The sequence below is a fragment of the Podarcis gaigeae genome (assembly GCF_964106915.1).
Source record: "Podarcis gaigeae genome assembly, chromosome: 16".
NCBI lineage: Eukaryota > Metazoa > Chordata > Lepidosauria > Squamata > Lacertidae > Podarcis > Podarcis gaigeae.
This window is the reverse complement of record NC_139693.1, coordinates 25,805,914-25,830,535: the sequence shown is the minus strand read 5'-3', so window position 1 is coordinate 25,830,535 and position 24,622 is coordinate 25,805,914. Positions and strand designations below refer to the sequence as shown.

Here is a 24,622-nt window from a genome sequence, read left to right as displayed (position 1 = left end):
CACGGAAACACCGTTTACCTTCCTGCCTGAGTGGTACCTATTTATCTACTTGCACTTTGACATGCTTTCAAACTGCTAGGTTGGCAGGAGCAGGGACTGAGCAACGGGAGCTCACCCCGTCGTGGGGATTCGAACCGCCGACCTTGTGATCAGCAAGCCCTAGGCTCCGTGGTTTAACCCACAGCGCCACCCGCATCCCTCTAACCTCTTATCCTCTAGAAACTAAGAAAATGACATGGGTGATTTTCTGGGGGACACTTTGCTCTTCCGAGTCATCTTTAAATGAGTGCAAAAGAAAGCAAAGTGCAGAGGGTCAGCTGTGAAAACACTTTCATTTCTTTCCCTGGGTTGGTGTTGTTGTTGGGGGGGGGGTGAAATCAGGAGATTTTTTTTAAAAAAACACAACACCCCCCCCAAACACAAACACACTATTATGGCCTGGGAGGAAAAAGCCCAATGGCAGCACAACTATAGGACTCTTTTTGTTTAGCTTTTCACTTTTCTCTAGTTACACCTGACCCACACCAAAACCTGGCAGAACAGACTTACAGTGAGGGGGGGGGGGGAGTATTTGATCCCCTGCTAAATTTGCCTGGTGGCCACCTACAAGAAACGTCTGACCTCTGTAATTGCCAACAAGGGTTTTGCCACCAAGTACTAAGTCATCTTTTGCAAAGGGATCAAATACTTATTTCACTCATTATAATGCACATCAATCTCTGACTATTGTCTTCTGGGTTTCTGGGGGTTTTCCTGTTGTTATTTTGTCTCTCACAGCCACGATAAACCTACCATTAAAATTATGGACTGGTCATTTCTTTGTCAGAGGGCAAACGGGCAAATTTAGCAGGGGATCAAATACTTTCCCCCTCACTGTAAGAACATAAGGGCATCATAAGAGCCTGCAGGATCAGACCAGTGGCCCATTTAGTCCAGCATCCTTCTCTCACAGCGGCCAATGTTCTCATACACTGAACAGCTTTCAACTGCTTCCCTTGCAAAATTGCTTCGACGTACATTATGGGAAGCGATTTATAAACTGTGTCAAGTAAGTGATAACTGTTTTGTGGCATATCAGCCGCACAATTGTAGAAAGGTGTTTTTTTATACTTCATTTAGTTGAATATTTAGCATTTTAAACTTATCGTACACAGATTCATAGGTTTGGAAGGGACCCTGAGGATCATCTAGTCCAACCCCCTGCTATGCAGGAATACGCAGCTGTCCCAATATGGGGGTCATCCTAAAATCTTATTATTATCAGCACTGCGCTGCAACCAGCTGAGCTATCCAGGCTTCTTCTTTGTGAAGCAGGTGGCAGGTCTGTACAGGAATAATGAAAAGAGCAGAATGGAGACCCTGCATTGGGGTGCTGAGTCACTTACCAAATTCCTTGGAAGCCTGGCCGGCAGAGGCAGCGCCCGGACTCGAAGTCGCAGGTGCCATTGAAACAGTCGTTGCAGACAAAGGCGCAGTTCTCGCCGTAGGTCCCATTGCGACACTTCGTCTCACACCTGGAGGAAGTTCAAGATGGTGAGCGGCAACAAGAAGGAACAGCCGCTCTCAGAACAGCTTTCAGCACAATAGCTGTTGTACGTTTCCGAGCACAATTCAAAGTGTTGGTACTGACTTTTAAAGCCCTAAACGGCCTCGGCCCAGTATACCTGAAGGAGCGTCTCCACCCCCATCATTCAGCCCTGACACTGAGGTCCAGCTCTGAGGGCCTTCTGGTGGTTCCCTCCCTGCGAGAAGTGAGGTTACAGGGAACCAGGCAGAGGGCCTTGTCGGTAGTGGCGCCCACCCTGTGGAACGCCCTCCCATCAGATGTCAAGGAAATAAACAACTATCTGATTTTTAGAAAACATCTGAAGGCAGCCCTGTTTAGGGAAGCTTTTAATGTTGGATGTTTTGTCACTTTATTATTATTATTATTATTATTATTATTATTATTATTATTATTTGATTGGGAGCCGCCCAGAGTGGCTGGGGAAACCCAGCCAGATGGTCGGGCTATAAATAATAAATTGTTGTTGTTGTTACCCATCCCTCCCCCAACAGGATACAGATCAATATGGCTGACAAAACAACACCTCCCCCCTCACATACAAACAAACAAACAAAACCAAGCAAACCCTGGACCCTCCAATCTCTCACAGCACCAATAAAAAGATAACTATATAAATAAAGGACCTACCCATGAGATGCTGACATAAAAACCCTGCTATAGAATGAACAGATAATCATTCCCCAACCCCTCCCTGCCTCTCCTCTTTCCCCCCAAAATCGATGACAAGAGTGCCCCATTCCAAATGTAAACAGACAGTAAAAAAAAAAAGACCCTAGGAGCTGAAAGTGGAGGTGCTATATTGTATCTATTTTTCCTTGTTTATTTGGTTTTTTTGTATCACAAAAATCTTTAATAATTTTTTTTAAAAAAACAACAGCAGCTTTTTGCTTCTGCTTCTTAGCTTACTGACACAACTTTTTCACATCACCATCTCCAGCAGTTCATTGCCTTGACCACAAGTGGGTGGAGAACAGATCAGGATCTGCCGTTAGATCTCTGCCTGATTTGCAGTAGATTAATAAGCATTTCCGGCTCTTGATAACAGCAGCAGCACCGTTTATATATTTCTAAATCGGGCTGCTGAAATTGAGAACCGAACGCTGGAAGATTCAGGGTGGATTTTTATTTATGTACTTAAAAAGCACTTCTCCCCACACAGCACGTAGTTAAACTGTGGAACTCGCTCCCACGGGAAGCAGTGACGTTGGGTGGCTTTGAAAGAAGAATGGGCAGATTCATGGTGAATTTGGATAGCTATTAGCCATGACGGTTATGCTCCAACCATGAAGGCAGCAAGACGTCTGAAGACCAGTTGCTGAAAACTGCATGCAGGAAGGGAGACTGTTCTTGTGCCCGGATCCTGCCTGCCTTCTTGGCTACTGTGCAAACAGGATGATGGACTAGATGGGCCATTGGCCTGACCCAACACACTCTTTTTATGTTCTTAACTCTAACTAGGAGTGGACATTTGTACAGTGGTGCCTCGCAAGATGAAAATAATCCGTTCCGCGAGTCTCTTCGTCTAGCGGTTTTTTCATCTTGCGAAGCAACCCTATTAGCGGCTTAGCGCTATTAGCGGCTATTAAAGGCTTAGCGGCTTAGCGGCTAAAAGGCTATTAGCGGCTTAGAAAAAGGGGGGGAAGCGAAAAAAATCACAAGACGTTTCCGGGAAATTCGTCTTGCGAAGTGCATCGAAAAACGGAAAACCCTTTCGTCTAGCGGGTTTTTCATCTTGCGAGGCATTCGTCTTGCGGGGCACCACTGTATCTCCACTTCAGTTTTGGTACTGAAAACTAATTGTTGGGCTCAGAGCCACTCTGCACTTGAATCCTCTCTGTCTTTTAAGGTTATGCTGAATCAGACCACCTAGTCCAGTTTCCTGTTCTTACAGTGGCCAACCAGATGCTTCAAAAGGAAGTCCCAAAATTACCCCCCCCCAGTTGGCATTCAGAACCATCCTGCCTCTGACAATATGCATTTTGCACCAGGTGTTTCAGAGGTTGGAAATCTAATATAAAACAAAGTAGATCTGACAAGCCTGAAATCTGCCTGCCCTGTAACCATCAGGCAAGCAAGTATAGAGTGTTGGCATGCAGAGGGCCGGGAGGCCAGCCCCGGCTGGGCCATTCCTTTCCAGCCGTCCCACTGCGAAGACCATCACCTCTGCTCCAACGTAAATCAGCAACCTGGGCTTACTCAGCCAGGGCACACTATCAGCAGATCGAACTGTGCACACAGAATAGGTGTGAGGCTTGTGGAAGCATACAACTACAGATTTATTCATCATAAATCAAGACAAATAAACATGTCGTCTCTCTCTCTCATGTCGTCTCAGAAATAACAGCTAAAAGCAACAGCTATACACACAAGAGAAGTTCCCAGCATACTGTGCTGGAATGTAAACAGACACGTAACAATTCCATGTCTGTTCCTTAAGGTGGAATGGAAATGTCAACACAGAGATCATTATTATCACTGTCGTTATTGTTATTGCTCTACCACTGCACTGTGGTAATAAAGATGGAGGTAGGGCAAGTCACAGCCTGGTGCTCTAAGGGCCCTTGACAAGCCCACGCCAAACTCCCTTGCTAGACTCACCTGTCCCCGATCCAGCCAGGATTGCAGTGGGAACACTTGCCGTTGATGTGGTTGCAGGTGTGGCCGTCCTTGCAGGGAGGGCAGGTCTGGTCACAGCCCTCCCCGTAGAAGCCTGCCGAGCAGATTTGGTCACACTTGGTGCCGTTCCAGCCAGCTTCGCATGCCAGGCAGCGCCCGTCCGCAATGGTGCAGGGCTGAAGCTCCTTGCATTGCCCACACCTGGAAAAGCCACAGAGAGGCAGGTCAGTCAGGAAGGAGATCAACAAAGCTCTGCAAAGCACCTGGTCCTCCCCAAGTGTAGTGGGCTGGGGTCACAGGGGGTGCAAGGCCTGTTACTATTTCTGCAGCAGGGTCCCACCCTCTAGCATCCTAGAACTGTCCAATGAACATGAAAGGAAAGGACTACAGAGAAGACGCCTCCCTTTTAGTACTGATGGGAGCCAATCAGAATTTAAGGCGGTGAGTCAGCTACTGAAGATGAGCTCCTAGGCCAGTGGTGGCCAAACTTGGCCCGCCAGCTGTTTTGGAACTACAACTCCCATCATCCCTAGCTAACAGGATCAATGGTCAGGGATGATGGGAATTGTAGTCCCCAAACAGCTGGAGGACCAAGTTTGGCCACCACTGGCCTAGGGTGACTCTGGAGAAGATGAATGGGGTAAGGCAAGGAGGACTTGTTCTGTGCACTCCAAAAAGCTAAGCATTTAGGAACATGGAAACCCACAGTTTCCAGAGATTGGGCTAGATAGGTACCTTTTATCACATGTGGTGGCTGTGTAAGGTAATAAAAGCATTCTGGGAAATGATATATAATGAACTGAAAAAAATGTCTAAAATAACTTTTGTAAAACAAAACAAAACAAAACCCAGAAGCTTTTATATTAGGAATTGTAGGTACCAAGATTGCAAAAAAGCAAAAAATACTTTTTATGTATGAGACAACAGCAGCATGGATGCTACTAGCCTAGAGATGGAAGTCCCTACCAGAGAGGAATGGCAAATTAAGCTGTTGGGGTACCCCAAAATGGCAAAACTGACTGGAAAACTCAGGAACCAAGAAGACAAAAACTTTAAGAAAGAGTGGGGGAAATTTGCAACTTATTTAGGAAGCCTCTGTAAGCAGATAAAAACATTAGCAGGATTTTAATAACACTTGTAATGTAACAAATCCTGGGGACAAATATGGAGAGATATTAATATATGGATTGCGAAACAATATGTAACTGAAGATGGACCCACGGAGGGGAGGGGGGAAAGTCAGGAGATTGAGAGAAATCTCAATGTATGGTTATCTACTTGGTATTGTTATAACTTTGTGTTTGTAAAATCAAATGAAAATTATTTCAAAAAGAAAAGAGAAAAAAAGATGGGACCTTTTTGGCCTGAACCAGGTACAAAGCTCTTCTCACATTCTAGTTTGCAGGAAAGCTAAATAGTAGTAGTAGTAGAAGAAGAAGAAGAAGAAGAAGAAGAAGAAGAAGAAGAAGAAGGGGAGGAGTTTGGACTTGATATCTCGCCTTTCACTCCCCTTAAGGAGTCTCAAAGCGGCTAACATTCTCCTTTCCCTTCCTCCCCCACAACAAACACTCTGTGAGGTGAGTGAGTCTGAGAGACTTCAGAGAAGTGTGACTAGCCCAAGGTCACCCAGCAGCTGCATGTGGAGGAGCAGAGACGCGAACCCGGTTCACCAGATTACGAGACTACCGCTCTTAACCACTACACCATGCTGGCTCCCTTGGTGGGAAGCTGAGGAGGCGTGACTAAGTGGGAGGAATCAGGGGCGGGGCTTGGGGATATTATTCTGGGCCATCCCACGTTTTCCCAAAACCAGAGCACTGATCCACCTTTCGGCGCATGAGTTTCCGCTAGGCATGATTTGCAATTTCGCCACACATGTTTCTCAGGGGACTCTTGGCTGGGGGATTGGACCAGATGATCTTTAGGGGTCTCCTAAAGTTCTATGAGGCATGCGGGTGGCGCTGTGGGTTAAACCACAGAGCCTAGGACTTGCCGATCAGAAGGTCGGCAGTTCGAATCCCTGCAACGGGGTGAGCTCCCGTTGCTCAGTCCCTGCTCCTGCCAACCTAACAGTTCGAAAGCACGTCAAAGTGCAAGTAGATAAATAGGTATCACTCCGGTGGGAAGGTAAACGGCGTTTCTGTGCGCTGCTCTGGTTTGCCAGAAACGGCTTAGTCATGCTGGCCACAAGACCCGGAAGCTGTACGCCGGCTCCCTCGGCCAGTAAAGCGAGATGAGCACCGCAACCCCAAAGTCGGCCACGACTGGACCTAATGGTCAGGGGTCCCTTTACCTTTACTAAGGTTCTATGATTCTATGACTGCTGCCCCCCTGCCTTACCTCCTCCGGCAGCCTTGCCCGTAGAATCCGGCCGGGCAGGGCTCCCTGCAGAACTTCCCCCGATATCCCGGCTCGCAGGTGCAGGTCCCGTCCAGCTGGTTGCACTTGCCCATGTGGCACTGGCAGTAGCGGTCGCAGCGAGGGCCGAAGGTGCGCCCCCGGCACTGGCACCGGCCCGTGAACTGCTCGCAGGGCGAGTTGTTGCAGGAGCATTGGTTGTTGCAGCTGCGGCCCCACCAGCCCGGCTGGCAGATGCAGGTGCCCACCTGCTGGTCGCACTGGGAGTTAAGGCTGCAGTAGCAGGCGCTGGAGCACTGGGGGCCCCACCAGTTGGGCTCGCAGGTGCATTTGCCGGTCTTCTGGTCGCACTTGCCGTGCTTGCACAGGCAGGCGTTCTCGCACTTGGGCCCCCAGCGGTTGGCGTTGCAGGTGCACTGGCCCGTCACGTCCTCACATTGCCCGTTGGGGTGGCACTGGCACATCTCCTTGCAGTCGGGGCCCCAGAACTGGCGGGGACACTCTGGGGGGGGGGAGGGATGGGGGAGGATGACGACAACAAGGTTAGCGCAGGGGCTGGAGGAGCGGGAACCTTTTTAAAAAAAAAAACCGAGACCGAGGTCCGCATTCGCTCCTTCTGAGGGCCACATGATGTGGTGGGCAGGGCCACAGGCCAAAGTAGGCGGAGCAACAGGTGTAAATCTAGAGGTGTGTACAGTGCGTTGTATACTGGGCATGACTAAGCAAGGCCTATGAATTTCAATGGTCTACTCTGCGTAAAACGTGGATGACTACCACCCAGTAGGAGAGTCTTGTTTAAAATATATTTGATGCAGTTGTGTTTTATGAACAGTATAATAATAATAATAATACCCACCCATCTGGCTGAGTTGCATAAATCATCTTATTTAGAAGGCAATTAATAAATCAATGATAATGATAATAATAATAATAATAATAATAATAATAATAATAAACATTCAATACAGCCCTTAACATAGAGGTTTTGTTGTATATATATTATGGAATACGGCTTCATATATAGTGGTACCTCTAGTTGCAGACACGATCCGTTCTGGAGCGCTTCTTCGCCTGCGCAAAGCGTGCAGAACGCTTTTGCGTATGCGGCGAAACCCAGAGGTATACACTTCCGGGTTTGCCGCAACCCGAAAATCCACAACATGAAGCGAACGCAACAAGAGGTATGACTGTATGTGTCATTTCAATTTTTAAATGTTCAGTATATGCATATTCAACCTTGAAGAATTGAAATGTCACAGGTCAACTCTGAATAGCCCTTTTATTTTATATTTAACAAAAATGAGATACCATGTACCAGAACAGAAGCCCTCTAAGCCGTTTACAGTGGACCGCTTAGTAAAACCATCAAGGTGCTAAAAATGCTGTCAATTTAAACACACACACACACAGCTTCCCATCCTCATTTAATTCCCACCAACCACCCTGTGAGGCAGCTCAGGCTGAGAGGCAGTGACTGGCCCTCAAGCTTCTCCTGGGTCCTAGTATGGCGCTGTAACCACTACACGGCCCTGTCCTCTGTACTCACTGGTTTCACAGTTGGCACCAAAGTATCCATGGCGGCAGCGGCATTCGTTGGGCCTCACGCAGACCTCATTGTCCTTGCAGGTGAAGTTTCCCTCACACACGGCTATGAGGGGGAAAGAAAGAGAGGGGATAATTGAGAAAACGGGGACATATGGAACTGACGGCTGGCGGCACACCCGTGCAAAGAGGGTGGGAGCCTCTACCCTACCCTTGCGCACCCAACAGAGGTGCCACTAAGCCAGAGACCCCCTAGTGGGCGTCGGCAGGTGACTAACTTGGCTGAAGCGTCAGTTCAGAGAGGGGTACAAGGTGTCTAATTGAAAACACACACCAAACAAACCTTGAAGGAATGCCTACAGAAAAGGATGCCGGTTTGCCAGCTATGACCGTTCCTACACTGGCATAGCCTGGCCTCAGCTGCCCATGCGCTAGTGACCTTCTGCTTGACTACTGCAATGTGTTGAATGTGGGGCTGCCCTTGAAGATGGCCTGCAGGCTGCAGCTAGGGCAGAATGGGGCGGATAATGGTGCATATTCTTGAAGGGAACATGCATCGCTGGTCCTGAAAAGGCTGCACTGGCTGCTGCTGAACTACTAGGCCCAATTTAAGGCCTAGTACGAGCGTATCAAGTCCTATCTGAATTGGGGCCTGAGTACCTAAACGGCGCTTTCCCCAATATCAACCATCTTGGGCCCTACGATTGGTAGGTGAGGACTCGTTGGTGCTACCCAGTTGGCACTGACCCCCTGGCAAGACCTTTTCAGTGGTGGCTCCCTGTGTGTGGAACGGCCTCCCTTGTGAGGTGCGCCTATCTCCCTCAGGACTGGCATTCAGGAGATGTTTTCAAACATTCCTGCTCACTCAGGCATTGGGTATCTGCAAGACACTGTTCTTGACAAACCTTGAGAGAATGGCTTTAAACCTTTCATAATAGCGCTTTAAACTGTGTTTATAATGCTATTAGCAGTGCTTAGGTTTTCAAGAACGTATTAGCAGGGCTGGGTCTGGGTCACTCTGGGCTCCTGAGAGAATTAATTACCAGAAACAAGTTTGCTTGGGAGTATGTCACATTGTGTTAATTGAGGTTTGCTCCCGAATAAGTGTGCACAGTACTGTCTTCCTGACGCTGGAGTCTCTGTGGAGAAACTCCAGCAGATAATAGCAAAGATGGACTGCAATGAATAAATGCAGGGGCCAGACTAGATGGCCCCTGGGGTCCCTCCTTCCGACTCTTGGTTAAAAGAAGGTAGCTTACTTTGGGCAGACAATACAGAGTTTTAAAATGGAAACTAAAAGAGTGACAGGGACAGTTTTGGAGGAAGGTTTCTAATTTGATTCGGTATTCTAACTTTTGTCAGTTTTAAAATAGGGTTGTAATTTTTTCTTGATATGACTGTTTTATAAACCGCTTTGAGGCATTATTTCTTTTTCTTTTTTTACTATCAAGCAGTGAATCAATTTTATGAAGCAAGCAAGCAAGCAAACAAAAAACCCGAGCTAAAATAAAATAGGCTTTGGGTCCAAGTAAAACCAGGTGGGGTGTGTCAGAAGCTAGAGAGTTTTTAGCTTCTCTGGGCTACTTTGAAAACCAAACACAAGACTTTTTTTTTTTTACCTCAACAGGTTAATAATAGTGGGGTAGGCAAACAAACACCACCCTATTTGTAGGAATCAGATGGTTTTTTGGGATGTGTTTTGTTTACAGAAGAAAAACCGAAAATGGAAAGTGGTTGAAATTTGAGGGGGCGCTGTTTACTATCGCCCAGCCAGGTGACTAAAAAAGCTGTGTTGTAGGTCTAGTTCACTTATAGCATCATCAACCTTCCTTCATGAGGGCATGGGTCTTTAGCAGGCTGCACACTGAAGATTTCCAGACTAGGTCACTCGTGGGACGGGAGACTGCAGGCAGAGGCAACCCCCCCTGCCCCAATACAAATGGAAGAGGCCACTGAGAACACCATCCTTCCTTCAGGTTTCCAATTCAAGCCTTTGCTTCTTAAGAACCAGACTAATCCCTGAGAAAAGTGCCTCATTTTCCTGCCTAGGAACCACCACTGAAAGGACATTGACAGGTACACAGTCCCCATGGGAAGGAGACAGAAGGTTCCAGAAAGCCCAAAGACGGACACCAGAAAGAAATCTAGAAAAGCACAGAGACATTATTAGGCGGCAGCAGGCTAAGAGTTTAGCATGCACACAGGAAGATTTTTAAAAATAAAAAACCCCCACAGAAACCCAGAGAACACCCAGTTTCCATCACCTGTGAGATGGCAGACAAAGTACTTACTTACCCCATGGACAGTGGAGACACTACTTTGGCCCCAGCAGAAGTGCTTTGGGTAGGATCCGGCCAAGGTGCTACAGACATGCAAAGGAGGAGTTGAGGGAGGGGGGAGTTAGTCAGAAGAACTCTGAGGTATTAGTTGGTTATTCAGCCTTTTAAATACACAGGCAAAAGGCAGAGGAGCATCGCTAGCTTTCCCGTGTGGCAACCATTTCCAGAGGGGGCGGCAAAAAAGAAGAGTCCTGTGGCACATTAAGGACTAAGGAATTTGTGACGGCACAAGCATCCGGGGACCGCCGCCCCTTTCATTTGTGAAAGCTTAAGCCTTTTTTTTTTTTACACCAGCCTTCAGCTGTTTTGGACAAGAACTCCCATCTGCCCCATCAGAAGAACCTGCTGGATTGGGCCAATGGCCCACCAAGCCACAGCAGCGAGACTGGTGACTGGGAGTGGCCACCGAGACCATATAACACTGGTCCTGAAAGACCTACATTGGCTCCCAGTACGTTTCCGAGCACAATTCAAACTGACATTTAAAGCCCTAAACGGCCTCAGCCCTGTATACCTGAAGGAGTGTTCTCCACCCCCATCGTTCAGCCCGGATAATGAGGTCCAGCTCCAAGGGCCTTCTGGCGGTTCCCTCCCTGTGAGAAGTGAGGTTACAGGGAACCAGGCAGAGGTAGTGGCGCCTGCCCTGTGGAACGCCTCAAGGAAACTACAGTGGATGCATGGGTTGCAAACGTGATCCATGCAGGGTGCACGTTCGCAACCCGCAGTGTCCGCAACCTGCAGTGGCACATCTGCGCATGCGCAGGTTGTGATTTGGTGCTTCTGTTTCTGCGCAAAGCGCAATTTAGCGCTTCTGCGCATGCGTGGCTGCCTAAACCTGGAAGTAACCCGTTCTGGTACGTCCGGGTTTCAGCGGTCCGTAACCTGAAAAAACGCAACTTGAAGTGTCTGTAACCCAAGGTATGACTGTATCTGACTTTTAGAAGACATCTGAAGGCAGCCCTGTTTAGGGAAGTTTTTTATGTTTGATATTTTCTCATGTTTTTAATATTCTGTTGGAAGCTGCCCAGAGTGGCTGGGAAACCCAGCCAGATGGGCTGGGTATGTATGTATGTATGTATGTATGCATGCATGCATGCATGTATGTATGAATGAATGAATGAATGAATGAATAAATAAATAAATAAATAAATAAATAAAGGAATCGTAGAATTGTAGAGTTGGAAGGGATCCTGAGAATTATCTAATCCAACCCCCCGCAATGCAGCTGTCCTTACGGGGATCGAACCTGCGACTTTGGCATTGTCAGCACCAAGCTCTAACCACCTGAGCTATCCACTTAGTCCAGCATCCTGTTCTCACAGGGGCTGCCCATAGGTCTGTGGGAAACCCGCAAGCAGGACCTGAGTGCAACAGAAACTCTTTCCTCCTGCGGTTTCCAGGAGCTGGTATTCAGAAGCATTGCTGCCTCTAACTGGGGAGGCAGAGCACGGCCCTTGTGGCTGGTACCCATCAATAGCCTTTCCCTCCATTAATTGGTCAGATCCTCTTTTAAAGCCATCTAGGGTGGTGCCCATCTCTGCCTCCTTCAGGAGGGAGTGCCATAGTTTCGCTCTGCCCTGAGTGAAGGCCTTTCTTTTTTCTGCCCCGAACAAACATCACCAGAGGAGGCAGAAGCCCCTCGGCTTACAGCAGGTCTGCTGCCGACCTGGAGATTTGAACACTGGGCTGGACAATTGCACAGATGCACGTGCGCGCACACACACATATATGCACACACACACACACAGAGGCTGGCTGCTGCCGAGGCCAGGAGGCGGCCGCTGTTGATCAGCACCGAGAAATATTACTCCACAGGAAAGGAAGGGGGGCCTCAGCCAACTGGAACGGCGGCGGATTTACTAGGCCTCCAAAAATAGCTCCTCCAAGTTTCCCAGCAGCACCTTGGGACTCCAAGTCCCGAGAACTTGTGCAGCCTCCCTCTCCCCGCTCAGCCAAGTTCTACAAAGGATTCCAGCCGGAACCTGGGGATGCCAAGTTCCAGCGCCGAGAGGGGACCTTCTGGCTACGGACAACGGAGAACAGTGAAGAAACGGTGGAGAAACTGCTGCTTCCTTTCTTCCAGTTTTTTGCCTGGGCAAGCGACAACTCTGCTAAGAGCGAACAGTGGAAAAAAACCCTGCTCCCCCGTACCCGGGCTGTTCAGGGGGCATTTGTTTATTTATTGTACTTCCACCCACCCCTTTTGTCCAAGTGGCTCAAAGTGGCGTACCTGCTCCCCTTCCTCATTTAATCCCCAAAATGACCCCGAGAGGCAGCGACTAGACCCCAAGATCACAGCCGGTGAGCTTCATAGCCAAGTGGGAGGATTCGAACCCTGGTCTCCCAGGTCTTAGTCCAACAATCAGACCCCTACACCACCACTGGCCTTGCCTCGGAGGAGCCTGATTTAAAATAAGCTGTATTGGGGCATTTGTTTACAGTGGTACCTCGAGTTAAGTAACTGTTCTTAATCTGAAGCACCACTTTAGCTAATGGGGCCTCCCGCTGCTGCCATGCCGCCGGAGCACGGTTTCTGTTCTCATCCTGAAGCAAAGTTCTTAACCTGAGGTAATATTTCTGGGTTAGTGGAGTCTGTAACCTGAAATGTATGTAGCCTGAGGTACCACTGTATTTACTGCATGAATAAATTGCATACATGGAATTGTATCTCACCTTCTTTTCTCCCAGGAGCTCAACGTGGTATGCCTGGCTCCCCCACCCACTCCTCATTTAGCCCCCACAATAACCCTGTGAGGTAGGTTAGGCCGAGAGGCAGAGACTGGAGCAAAGTCGCCCAGTGAGCTTCATGGCCAAGTGGGGATATGAACTCCCAGGTCCTGGTCTGACACTCTAACCACTACACCACCGCTGCCTCTCACATATGGTGCGTCCTCGCTTGTTCCCTCAGGTGGCCAGGAGCCAGGGCTGCACACCACACACTGGCAAAATTCAAATTCTGCCGCATGAAAAGCTAATTCTGCAAACTGCACCAATCGTGTGAAATTCATCCAGTTTCTACCAGCAATCAGGGTAAGAGCAAGGAGCTAGAAAATACAGGGCAGTGAAGCTTCCCCCCCCCCCATGTAAACCACCGAAAAGCTTCCTCTGCAACCTATCTCTCTCCTGAAACTTCTCCCAGATGATGCCCTCAAATTTCCAGGTGACTCTGGGCAGTCATGAGGACTACTAACTTGATTAAACATGGCATGGAGAAAGCAGATAGAGCAGTTTTGTGTGGTTAGTGGACCGGGGGACTAGGCTATTCCCCTAAATGTCTCCAGTAAGTATTAAAGGATAGCACCTTCTTTCCCAAACCCCGGGAAGCTTCAGCCCACATAGGGAGGGAGGTGCGATGCTCATGCGAGCGCCATCCCCTCACAAGCTGCTGCCTCTGGCCCTCACTGATCCTCTGTGAAAATTTTCACTGCATACCAGTGAGACAGAGAAAAGTTTTCCTCTCTGTCTTGCAACACTGGAGCTCATAGGCAGCTAGTAAAGCTGGGCGTTCTACCAAAAAACCATATCAGAACCTTGCCATTTTTAGATGATGGCAAAAAGCAGAACGTGGGTTAGGAGAGAAAGAGGGAAATGGAGCAATAAAGCCATGTCTGGCCATGAGGACTGCAAACATGCTGAGTTTTAGAAATGAAAGCTGACACACCCAGATTTTTAGTCAAGTTGCTGGAGTCTGCATTTCAAAGCCCGACCCAGCCTTCGAGGCATGGCTACTATCCAGGGCTTCCCCCCTCCCAGCCAGAACTTGCTGGAACTGAGTTCCAGCACCTCTCAGGTGGGTACCATTGCAAATATAACAAGGGAGGTGTTAATGGTGAGTTCTGGCACCTCTTTTTTCTAGAAAAGGAACACTGATGATCACCGGCCTGTGTGTAGGAAGGCATTAAAGGTAAAGGGACCCCTGACCATTAGGTCCAGTCGTGACTGACTCCGGGGTTGCGGCGCTCATCTTGCTTTATTGGCTGAGGGAGCCGGCATACAGCTTCAGGGTCATGTGGCCAACATGACTAAGCCGCCTCTGGCGAACCAGAGCAGCACATGGAAACGCCGTTTACCTTCCCGCCAGAGCGGTACCTATTTATCTACTTGCACTTTGACGGGCTTTCTGAACTGTTAGGTTGGCAGGAGCAGGGACAGAGCAACAGGAGCTCACCCAGTTGCTGGGATTCGAACTGCCAGCCTTCTGATCGGTAAGCCCTAGGCTCTGGGGTTTAACCCACAGTGCCACCCGTGTCCCAATGTAGGAAGGCATTACATCCCAATTAAACAGTATGACAATCCAACACAAGGCTACAGGCTGCTCCCCTTCTCTATAGCAAAACTGTGCAAAGACAGAGCTATCAGAAAATTTACAAAGGCATTCTGAAACTCAGGAGAGCTGCTGCCAGTCTGTGCAGACGATACTGAGCAGTAGTAAGAGTTGTCATGAGAGAAGAGTGTTAAATTTTGCATGGCATGGAGAGCGCCACCAGAGAAAAGCTTTTCTTCTTCTCTCCTGACTCTAGAAGTCATGGGCAGCCAGTGAAGTTGAATGTTGGGAGATTCAGGACAGACCAAAGCAAGGAGTTCTTCACACAGGCTCTTCTTTGGTCCATAGTTCCCATCAGCCCTGGCAAGCACGGTCCAGTAGCCAAGGATGATGGGAGTTGTAGTCCTACCTGGAGGGGCAATAGTTCCCCACACTTGATATGAACTACAGTATTTTTTTGCTCTATAAGACGCACCCGGCCATAAGACTCACCTAGTTTTTAGAGGAGGAAAACAAGAAAAAAAATATTCTGAATCTGAGGCCCTTCCCCTCCTTGTGCTATGTATTTGAGTGCTCCTGAGCCTTGCCAGGGGCTGCCGCCACCGCCGCTGCTTCCAGCACGTCAAGGGGCTTGTGAGGAATAGAGCCAGGCAGCCGGGCTCTCGGGAAGGCTCGAGAGAAGCCCGAGGCAGGTGGGGAAAAGAAGAGGAAGAGGAAGGAGGAGGAGGGAGGATCAGGCTAAGGAGTCGCTGGTCCGCCCGCCCGTAATGCTCCCTTTCGTCCCTCATCCTGCTTCGCTGGGAAGGCAGCACAACAAGAGGAGCTGCTCAGCTCTCCCTCTTGCTCTGCTGCCTTCAGCGATAGCTGCGCAGCCTGCATTCCCTCCATAAGACGCACACACATTTCCCCTTGCTTTTTAGAAGGAAAAAAGTGTGTCTTATAGAGCGAAAAATAAGGTGCATGAAAATGAAACAGGCAAAGTAGATGAAGAGAGACAGAGAGAGAGAGAGAGAGAGAGAGAGAGAGAGAGAGAGAGAGAAAGAAAGAAAGAAAGAGAGATCGGTGGAGAGACAGGCGAACGGCATCTCTGTTTCACTCTGATTCGGGACAAGGCAGCTTCCGGCGGACCCTCAAGAAGGAGGGCATCAAACTGAAGGCAACTGTACATGCCAAGGAACCATCACCCTAGAGGCTCTTGGGAGATGGAAGGGAAAGGACTCCCTTCCTCAAGCTGAAAAGGGAAGGGGTTATTTATTCGGGCAGCCTTGATCCTGCTTAGAGACAGAGGAGAAAAGCAGGGGAAGGCTCGCTCTTACCTATCAAACATTCCTCGCCCTGTTGCCTCCATCCTGAGCAGCAGACGAATCCGACAGAGCTGTAGGCAGAGAAAGAGAGGGGGTTAGAAAAGGCTCGGCGTGGGAGGAAAAAGGTAACCTCCCCCCCCCCCAGTCCAAGGGCCGCACTCCCCCAAGGGTGACTTTATGGGGGCCGCATGTCAGCGGTGAGAAGGGTCAAACGCACATGAGCCAGGGGCAGTGTAGTGCTTAACAATGTCAAACTAGGACCTGGGAGAAGCCAAGGGTTCAGATCCTCCCACCTGGAGATATAAATGTTGTAAGCAAATAAAATAGCAGGGGCAGAGGAGCAGATGTGGTTCTTTATGCTGCATTTGGGGGCTGGAACCCTCGTCTCCCAGGCTATAAAAGGTAAAGGGACCCCTGACCATTAGGTCCAGTCGTGGCCGACTCTGGGGTTGTGGCGCTCATCTCGCTTTATTGGCCGAAGGAGCCGGCGTACAGCTTCCGGGTCATGTGGCCAGCATGACTGAGCCGCTTCTGGCGAACCAGAGCAGCGCACAGAAACGCCGTTTACCTTCCCGCCAGAGCGGTACCTATTTATCTACCTGCACTTTGACGTGCTTTCGAACTGCTAAGTTGGCAGGAGCAGGGACCGAGCAATGGGAGCTCACCCCATCGCGGGGATTCGAACCGCCAAACTTCTGATCGGCAAGTCCTAGGCTCTGTGGTTTAACCCACAGCGCCACCTGCATCCCTTCTCCCAGGCTATAGTCCTCATTGAATCTCCATAACCACCCCCTTCCTTAAATGTGCATAAGGGAAATTCACCTTTAATTGGGAATGAAACTGAATTTTTGCTGCATCCCGAGTCAGTCCCAGGGGCTGTTTCCAGATCTCAAAAAAGGTCATGTGAAACCCCCTCCCAGATTCTGTCTGGGTGCACACCCCAATAAAGCTCTTACAATGCTGATATAAAGAACTGCTCATTTCACATAGCTGGCATCAAGCTGGTTAAGCGACAAGATTCCCGCCAGCTAATGCCCACAATGATGTCATTGGCTCCCTCTTGAATTACGCAGGCTGCATTTTCCCACCCAACATCGAACGTATATATTAAAATCACATGGTGAGCCCCACAGCCTGGCCCCATGATGTTTTGCTATCCCAGAAAAAATATTCTTAGGGGAACCAGAACAGAAGTGGATGACCCAAAGCAAGAGGTGTGGGAATTTGGGGGCGGGGGAGGGATTTCCATTCAAATTAAGATACAGTAATTTTTGAATTTGCATTGGAAGATTTCCTGACACCCTAGAAAAAGATCTCATGCAGCATAATGAATTTAGTAAACAGCTGAAAGGTTGACTAATATGCCATTATTTGAAACCCTTAGTGTTCACAGCTCTCTCTAACACCGAGGAGGTGAAAACTCTTGAGGATTTAAAAAAAATTAAAATGAAAGGAGGCTGGTGCTGTGTTTGAAACTGCCATTTGTTCATTGCTACTAATGAACTTCCCATGGGACATGGGTGGCACTGTAGTTTATAGCACTGAGCCTTGGGCTTGCTGATCAGAAGGTCGGGGGTTCAAATCCCCGCGATGGGGTGAGCTCCCGTTGTTCGGTCCCTGCTCCTGCCCACCTAGCAGTTCGAAAGCACGTCAAAGTGCAAGTAGATAAATAGGTACCGCTCCGGCGCGAAGGTAAACAGCGTTTCCGTGCGCTGCTCTGGTTCATCAGAAGCGGCTTAGTCATGCTGGCCACATGACCCGGAAGTTGTACGCTGGCTCCCTCGGCCAATAAAGCGAGATGAGCACTGCAACCCCAGAGTCAGCCATCACTGGACCTAATGGTCATGGGTCCCTTTACCCTTTTACTAATGAACTGACAAAATGGATTTTCCCCAAATTTTGGAAAATGATTTTCCTATCCAAAAGGAGCACTCCTGGCCTTCCAGAATTCCTGAGGGGCACATCTAGGAGGATATGAAACAGCAGGACTGACCGCACAACACAGACTGGCAGCAAGCACATCAGTGGTGGCTTGGTATGTACCATATTAAATACTGTACAAGCAAAACACAACTTATTTATTTATCTGTTGTATTTATAGCCCACCTCTGTCTCCACGGACCTCAAGGTGGTCACATGGCTATTTCCCTCTGCAAAACCCCCAGATAATAGCTTAATTGGTTACAGCATGGTGTTGATAATGCCACGGCTGCAGGTTTGATCCCCACATGGGACAGCCGCATTGCAGGGGGTTGGACTAGCTGATCCTCAGGGTGCCTTCCAACACTATGATTAACACCCTGCAACAACTCTGTGAGGTAAGCCAGGCTGAGAGGCAGTGGCTGGCCCCCAAGGTCACACCCCGTGAGCCTGGTGGCTGAGTGGGAAGTCAAACCCTGGTCTTGCAGGTCCTGGGAAGACACTCTAACCACTACGCCACATGAAAATAACTCGTCTAGGAAAGAGATTGCGGGGTGCTCCCAAATGACCCGTTTATTGAGCATTCATCCTGATTTTCTTGTACAACGTTTGCGAGGAGTATAGGTGCCATTGGCTCTTTCCTGAGTGATCATTCCGATTTGTTTGCAGGGAGGTAACAACAACAACAACATCATCATATTATTTATACCCCACCCATCTGGCTGGGTTTCCCCAGCCACTCTGGGCTGCTTCCAACAGAATATTAAAATACAACAGTCTATTAAATATTAAAAGCTTCCCTAAACAGGGCTGCCTTCAGATGTCTTCTAAAAGTCTGGTAGTTGTTCTTCTCTTTGACATCTGGTGGGAGGGCATTCCACAGGGCGGGTGCCACTACCGAGAAGGCCCTCTGCCTGGTTCCCTGTAACCTGGCTTCTCGCAGTGAGGGAACTGCCAGAAGGTTAGAGGATGTTGCATCAAAAGTGTTATCCCACAACTTTTTTTAGGGGGAGAGGGCAGAGTTGTTGAGCTTTTGTGGGGGGCAGACCAGAGTTGCTGAGCTTTTTTCTTTTTGGGGGGGTCAATTGCTGAAGATCACACGATCGACTAGGGGCAGCCCACAACCAACTGGTTGGACCGCCCTGAGACCTTCAGGTATAGGGCGGTTTGGAAATAATAATAATAATAATAATAATAATAATAATAATAATGTCTATAACACTCTTTTCCAGGAAGGTTACTGAACCAGCTTCCACAAGACCTCCCTGGCTGCATAGTGCCATCTCATCAAACATGTGCTGTAATGTGGGTAGGGGTGTGTAGCCCAGAGCTCTTTCTCTGAATGGAGCCATTATCCAAAGACCTGCGCGCACACACAAACACACACACACACACACACACACACACACACACACACATACGGATGGATGACTCTTGTCAATTTTTGGTCTTTTCTCTTTCTCAAATCTTAACTTCAACTCTCCACATTTCTTTAGCCATTTGCAATTTTAAAAAATATATCATGGAAATCCATCAACTTTTCAGTCCAAAATTCTCCTTAATAATACACACTGATTGCCAGCCATTTCTCCCTGAACATAATGCAATTATATGGAAGTGAACTTCACAAACACGGGCATACTTTGACCTGAATATAACACATTTCGGGCTGTAGAACTGTACAGTGGTACCTCAGGTTAAGTACTTAACTCCTTCCGGAGGTCTGTACTTTACCTCAAACTCTTCTTAACCTGAAGCACCACTTTAGCTAATGGGGCCTCCTGCTGCTGCCACACCGCCGGAGCACGATTTCTGTTCTTATCCTGCAGCAAAGTTCTTAACCTGAAGCACTATTTCTGGGTTAGCGGAGTCTGTAACCTGAAGCATACGTAACCCGAGGTGCCACTGTACTGCAAAGTGCACTACAATGTGACTTTTCAAAGGGTGGTTTGTGTAGTCTTTTGGAAGAGTTCAGGAAGATTGCCTTTAAATGGGACCCAAACTGGCACTGTTACAGGCACCAAATAATACCCATATCACGACTCTTAGTGTTTTAGCACCCAGACATTGGAACTCTCTGCCTCTTGATATCAGGCAAGGAGATTTTGCTGTCCTTTTTTTCACCGCCTGCTTAAAGCATTTTTGTTCAGGAACACCTACCCAGGCTGCCCTCCAGATGTTCTGGACTACAATTCCCATCAACCCCAGAATCGCACCGCCATGCTGGCTGGGGCTGATGGGAGTTGTAGTCCATAAAACATCTGCTAGGCAACAGGTTTTGGGATAGCTGCTCTAAGCACATGAATCTGGAGCACCAGAATGGAAAGCTTCCAGTTTTCCTTACAAAAACCCACTCCCCAAATATTCTGCATTTTGACAGCCTAACGAGGGGGAGAGCTCAGTTGCCGTTACAGTGGTACCTCAGGTTACATACGCTTCAGGTTACAGACTCCGCTAACCCAGAAATAGTGCTTCAGGTTAAGAACTTTGCTTCAGGATAAGAACAGAAATCGTGCTCTGCCGGCGTGGCGGCAGCAGGAGGCTCCGTTAGCTAAAGTGGTGCTTCAGGTTCAGAACAGTTTCAGGTTAAGAACAGACCTCCGGAACGAATTAAGTACTTAACCCGAGGTACCACTGTACTGCTAAACAACTGGAAGTCCGAACGTTTGGGAAACACGGAACTCTACTAACAGGTTTCAAGCGAGGCAGTGTGGTGCAGCAGTTAGAGCATCAGACCTGCGAAACCAGGGTTCAAATCCTCACTCAGCCACCAAACTCGCTGGGTGTGAGGCCAGTCACTGCCTCTCAGCCTACCCTACCTCGCAGAGTTGTTATGGGGATTAAATAGGGGCAGGGAGAGCCATGTACACCGCCTTGAGCTCCTTGAAGAAATAGGCAAGAATTAAACACGATAAATGAAATAAGCTCCTTTCTGATCTCCCCTAGAGTTGGAGGCAAATTCTGATACTGGGTTTTGAGGTTTGGGCTGCCATACATTTAAAACAGCCATCTCGCAAGAATCCCAGGAACTGTAGTTTGTTAAACGCGCTGGGAACTGTAGCTCTGTGAGGGGTAAAGGTAAAGGTCCAGTCGTGGCCAACTCTGGGATTGCGGTGCTCATCTCACTTTATTGGCCGAAGGAGCCGGCGTACAGCTTCCGGGTCATGTGGCCAGCATGACTAAGCCGCTTCTTTCGAACCAGAGCAGCGCATGGAAACGCCGTTTACCTTCCCGCCGGAGTGGTACCTATTTATCTACTTGCACTTTGACGTGCTTTCGAACTGCTAGGTTGGCAGGAGCAGGGACCGAGCAACGGGAGCTCACCCCATTGCGGGGATTTGAACCGCCAACCTTCTGATCAGCAAGTCCTAGGCTCTGTGCTTTAACCCACAGTGCCACCGACATCTCTCTGTGAGGGGTAAACGATGGTTATTTTGGGTCTGTCTGCTTTAACTGTAGGGAGAATCTTTTGGGGCCCTTCAGCCTGTGAGCAACTACAGTTAATCTGGCTTTGTGGATCCCGCTGTTTGATGAAGCCCCCCTCGGAGGGCGCCCACCCAAATACCCTAAAAGAAGAAGAAGAAGCAGCAGCAGCTAAACCACATTTCTGCCCCGCTCCCCTCGAATTTTGGCCAGCTTTCCCCTTCATCACAAAACAGACTTTGTCTCGGTCAGGAAAAACAAGGACCAGAGAGCGTTTCTGGGGTGTGTGTTTGTCTGTGTTTTGGGGGGGGGGGTTATGGTATAAGCGCGCGAGAGAAAGCTCATCCAGAAATTCCACAGCAGAGCCTGCAAAGCCCTCTCGCCTAAGCGAGCTTGTTTGCAAGAGTTTAAATCGAAAACAGATGTACCGTCTCTTTCCATCGGGTTTTAAGTTACACTTGGAAGGGGGTTGGCGGGTGGGTTTCTCCCCCCCTTTTTTTGGCGTGCCGTTATGTTCTTTGATGGAAAAAATGGGGGGTACCTGTCAAGAAGGGGAGGGGATCCCCTGAAATGTCAGAAATGGTTTCTTGCTTCTATCGCCATAATTTTTATTTGGGGGAGCAGCTCTGGCACGATTTGGCTCTCAGTGGGCAATGTGCCCTGTGTGTGTGTGTGTGTGTGTGTGTGTGTGTAAAGCGGTTACCTTGGCAAGATGGGGGAGGAAGGGGGAACCGAAACCCCCACATCTTGAGACCGTTAAGTATAGGATAGGGTTAATCCTCTGGAAAGCGGTTTTTGCTGGAGGGTTAGGGGAAAGCAGAGGCTTCCAATGAGAGCCTGTTGCTGCTGCTGGCATCATCCACAGCCTAAATACAGGGTTCCAATAGACTGTCTCAATTAACACCCACCACCCCAGGGCCCCCTTTAATCCCAGTGAGGTGGGGGTGGGCTTCAAGTTAACCCCCCTCCCCGCCCATCCTTGCAAGCAAGCCTAAAAGTGACCATCGCATACCTAAAAGACGGGATTCTCTCAACTCTCGAGTGATGCCCCCTCCCGAGAAGAAATTGGTTCAAGCAGGCACGAGAGGTCTCCAAGCCGACGAGGGAAGGGGTTGGGGAGGAAGCTGTCGAAAATGCCTGAAGGGAATCCACGCGGAACGACAGTGGGAGTGGGGAGAAATCCTGTCCAGCCAGCAGGAGGGTGGGAGAGGATATGGACCCCTTGTTTGCACACAAACCCTCCTTTGGAAAGGAGCACACAATCCAGCTGACATGATGGGGAAGGGGTGTGTGTGTCACCCACCTGTCCCAAAAGCCACCAGCACTGCCTCGTAGCCCAGCAAGGAGAACTCACCAACCTTTTTTTTTTTTTTTTTTTTTTTTTTAAAAAAGGGGGACATAATGGCAGTCGGGAGGCCCTCCATCAATCTCCACATCTGGTTCAAGAAGGGACATCTTCTCTGCCTCGTCTCTCCTCCTACACACGTCCCATGCCAAGAGAGACTGGTTTCTGGGGGTGGGGGAGAGAAGCTTGCGGGACGGGTGGAAGGAAGAGACCCCCCCCTCTTCCAGGAAGTTTTGGGGGAGCGGGCATCATGTACGGAAAGGATTAGAAGGCATATCCTATCTCCTTAGAAAGGCCGGGGGCCAGATGTGGTGCTGCATCACACTGGTGGACCAGGATTCTATCCACCCAGTCCCAGTAATAAAGGAAAAAGCAGTAACCCTGAGCCCTACTGAAGACACCCGCGCCCCAAATGAATGTCTAACATAACACAATAGCGCCCCTGCTCCTCTTCCAAGGGCGCGGACGCACGAGACGAAACGAAATCCAAGCCTTTGGCTGCTTCAAACGAGGCGGGTAGGGAGAAAGTGGCTTCCCAGAAGCGCCCCAGCGCGCCCCATGGAGCAGAGCCCTCTCCGCGCGTCTCCATTCCCCGCGCGTAAAAACTTGGCAAGTGGGTCTCGCTGGCGCGCCCCGGACCTCTCTCTCCCCCGACGGTTCGCTCTTGCTTACCCCGGCGCCGGGCACACGTTCCTCCCGCGGGGATTCAGCTCCTGGGCGGCCGCCGCCGCCGCCGCCCCACAACCCAGGAGGAGAAGGAGAAGGAGCAGTAGCGAGAGGAGGAGCGCGCTGCAGCCGACGGCGGCATCTCCATCTCCGGCGCGCCGGGCCCTCCGCGGCGGCTTCTCCATGCGCTCTGGGGCCCTTCTCGGGCAGCCTGGCTCCCCAGCGGCGGCTCCGGCTCCTCCTGGCTGCTGCCTGCTGCAAGAGCCCGGCCGGAAGCTGCAGTGCGAGCGCCGCCGCTGCCTCCTGCTCGCCCCTCGCGGCGGCGGCAGGAGGGGCGGCCGGCCAGCCAGGAAATGCCGCATTGGTTCTCCCTCCTCCCGGGTCAGGCGCTCCGGCGGCGGCGGAGAGAGAGGGAAGGAGAGCGGCTGTTGCTGGTCCTGGCTGGAGGGGGCTGCAGCTCCAAAGGAGGTGGCTGCGGTGGGGGTCCTTATTTGGGGGCCTTCAGTGGGGTGCATAGGAGCCAACTCCTAGCCCCCCCAAAACTAATAGGCATTGCTATTCAAATTGTGTGCGCGCGCCACGTCTTGTGATCGATTATACAGGGTGGGGCTTAGTCTCCCCCCCAATCTTTTATTCAAGTTGATTCCCCTGGTGTGGTGGCATCCTGATGTGGGGGGGGGGGAGGGGAGGCCCAAGCGCAGTCTTAAACTCCCAATTTTAGGATTGCACGGTTTGTTTCACCGCCAGTGGTTCCGGCCACCTCCCCATTCGATTCCCTAAACTCATCCCCAGTGCCCGCTACCCTATAAAAAGCATTATTCAGGATAGCAGTTTGCACGAAGGAAGAGAATAGCGCAATGAAAGTTCAAACAGTAGCAACTGGCTGCGTGGAATGAAAATCCAATTAAAACTGTTCAGTTTAATTGATTCAGCAAAACTGATGAACTTGATACAGTGATGCCAGCTTTTCACAGTCATTTGCACCTGTGGCATCCTCTTGCATGCAAGAAGTGGTAGGATGCTTCTGTTCAGAAAGCAGGATTCTTCAGCCACTAAATGCACCTGGGTAGAGATGAATACTTTCATACTCCTCCTAGAGCTGGAAGGGATGCCGAGGGTCATCTAGTCCAGCCCCCCGCAATACAGGAATCACAGCTAAATAACCCCTGATAGATGGCCATCCAATGTCTGTTTAAAAACCTCCAGCGAAGGAGAATCCACTCCCTTCCTTTCCGTAGTCAAACAGCTCTTACCCTCAGAAAGTGTCAGTCTCATTTC

General features: G+C 49.6%; 1 protein-coding gene across 1 annotated transcript in view; it reads right to left on the bottom strand.

The window, feature by feature from the left end:
- Positions 1–23,709, bottom strand: part of LOC310833938 (scavenger receptor class F member 2-like) — a 49,947-nt gene extending 26,238 nt beyond the window's left edge. The window contains 8 exon segments of the mRNA XM_083717115.1: positions 1,386–1,514; positions 4,166–4,384; positions 6,524–7,043; positions 8,088–8,189; positions 16,003–16,061; positions 23,351–23,601; positions 23,603–23,688; positions 23,691–23,709. Of these exon segments, the coding sequence (XP_083573241.1) occupies positions 1,386–1,514; positions 4,166–4,384; positions 6,524–7,043; positions 8,088–8,189; positions 16,003–16,061; positions 23,351–23,601; positions 23,603–23,688; positions 23,691–23,706 (1,382 nt within the window). The 5' untranslated portion in view covers positions 23,707–23,709.
- Positions 23,710–24,622: the final 913 nt, after the last annotated feature.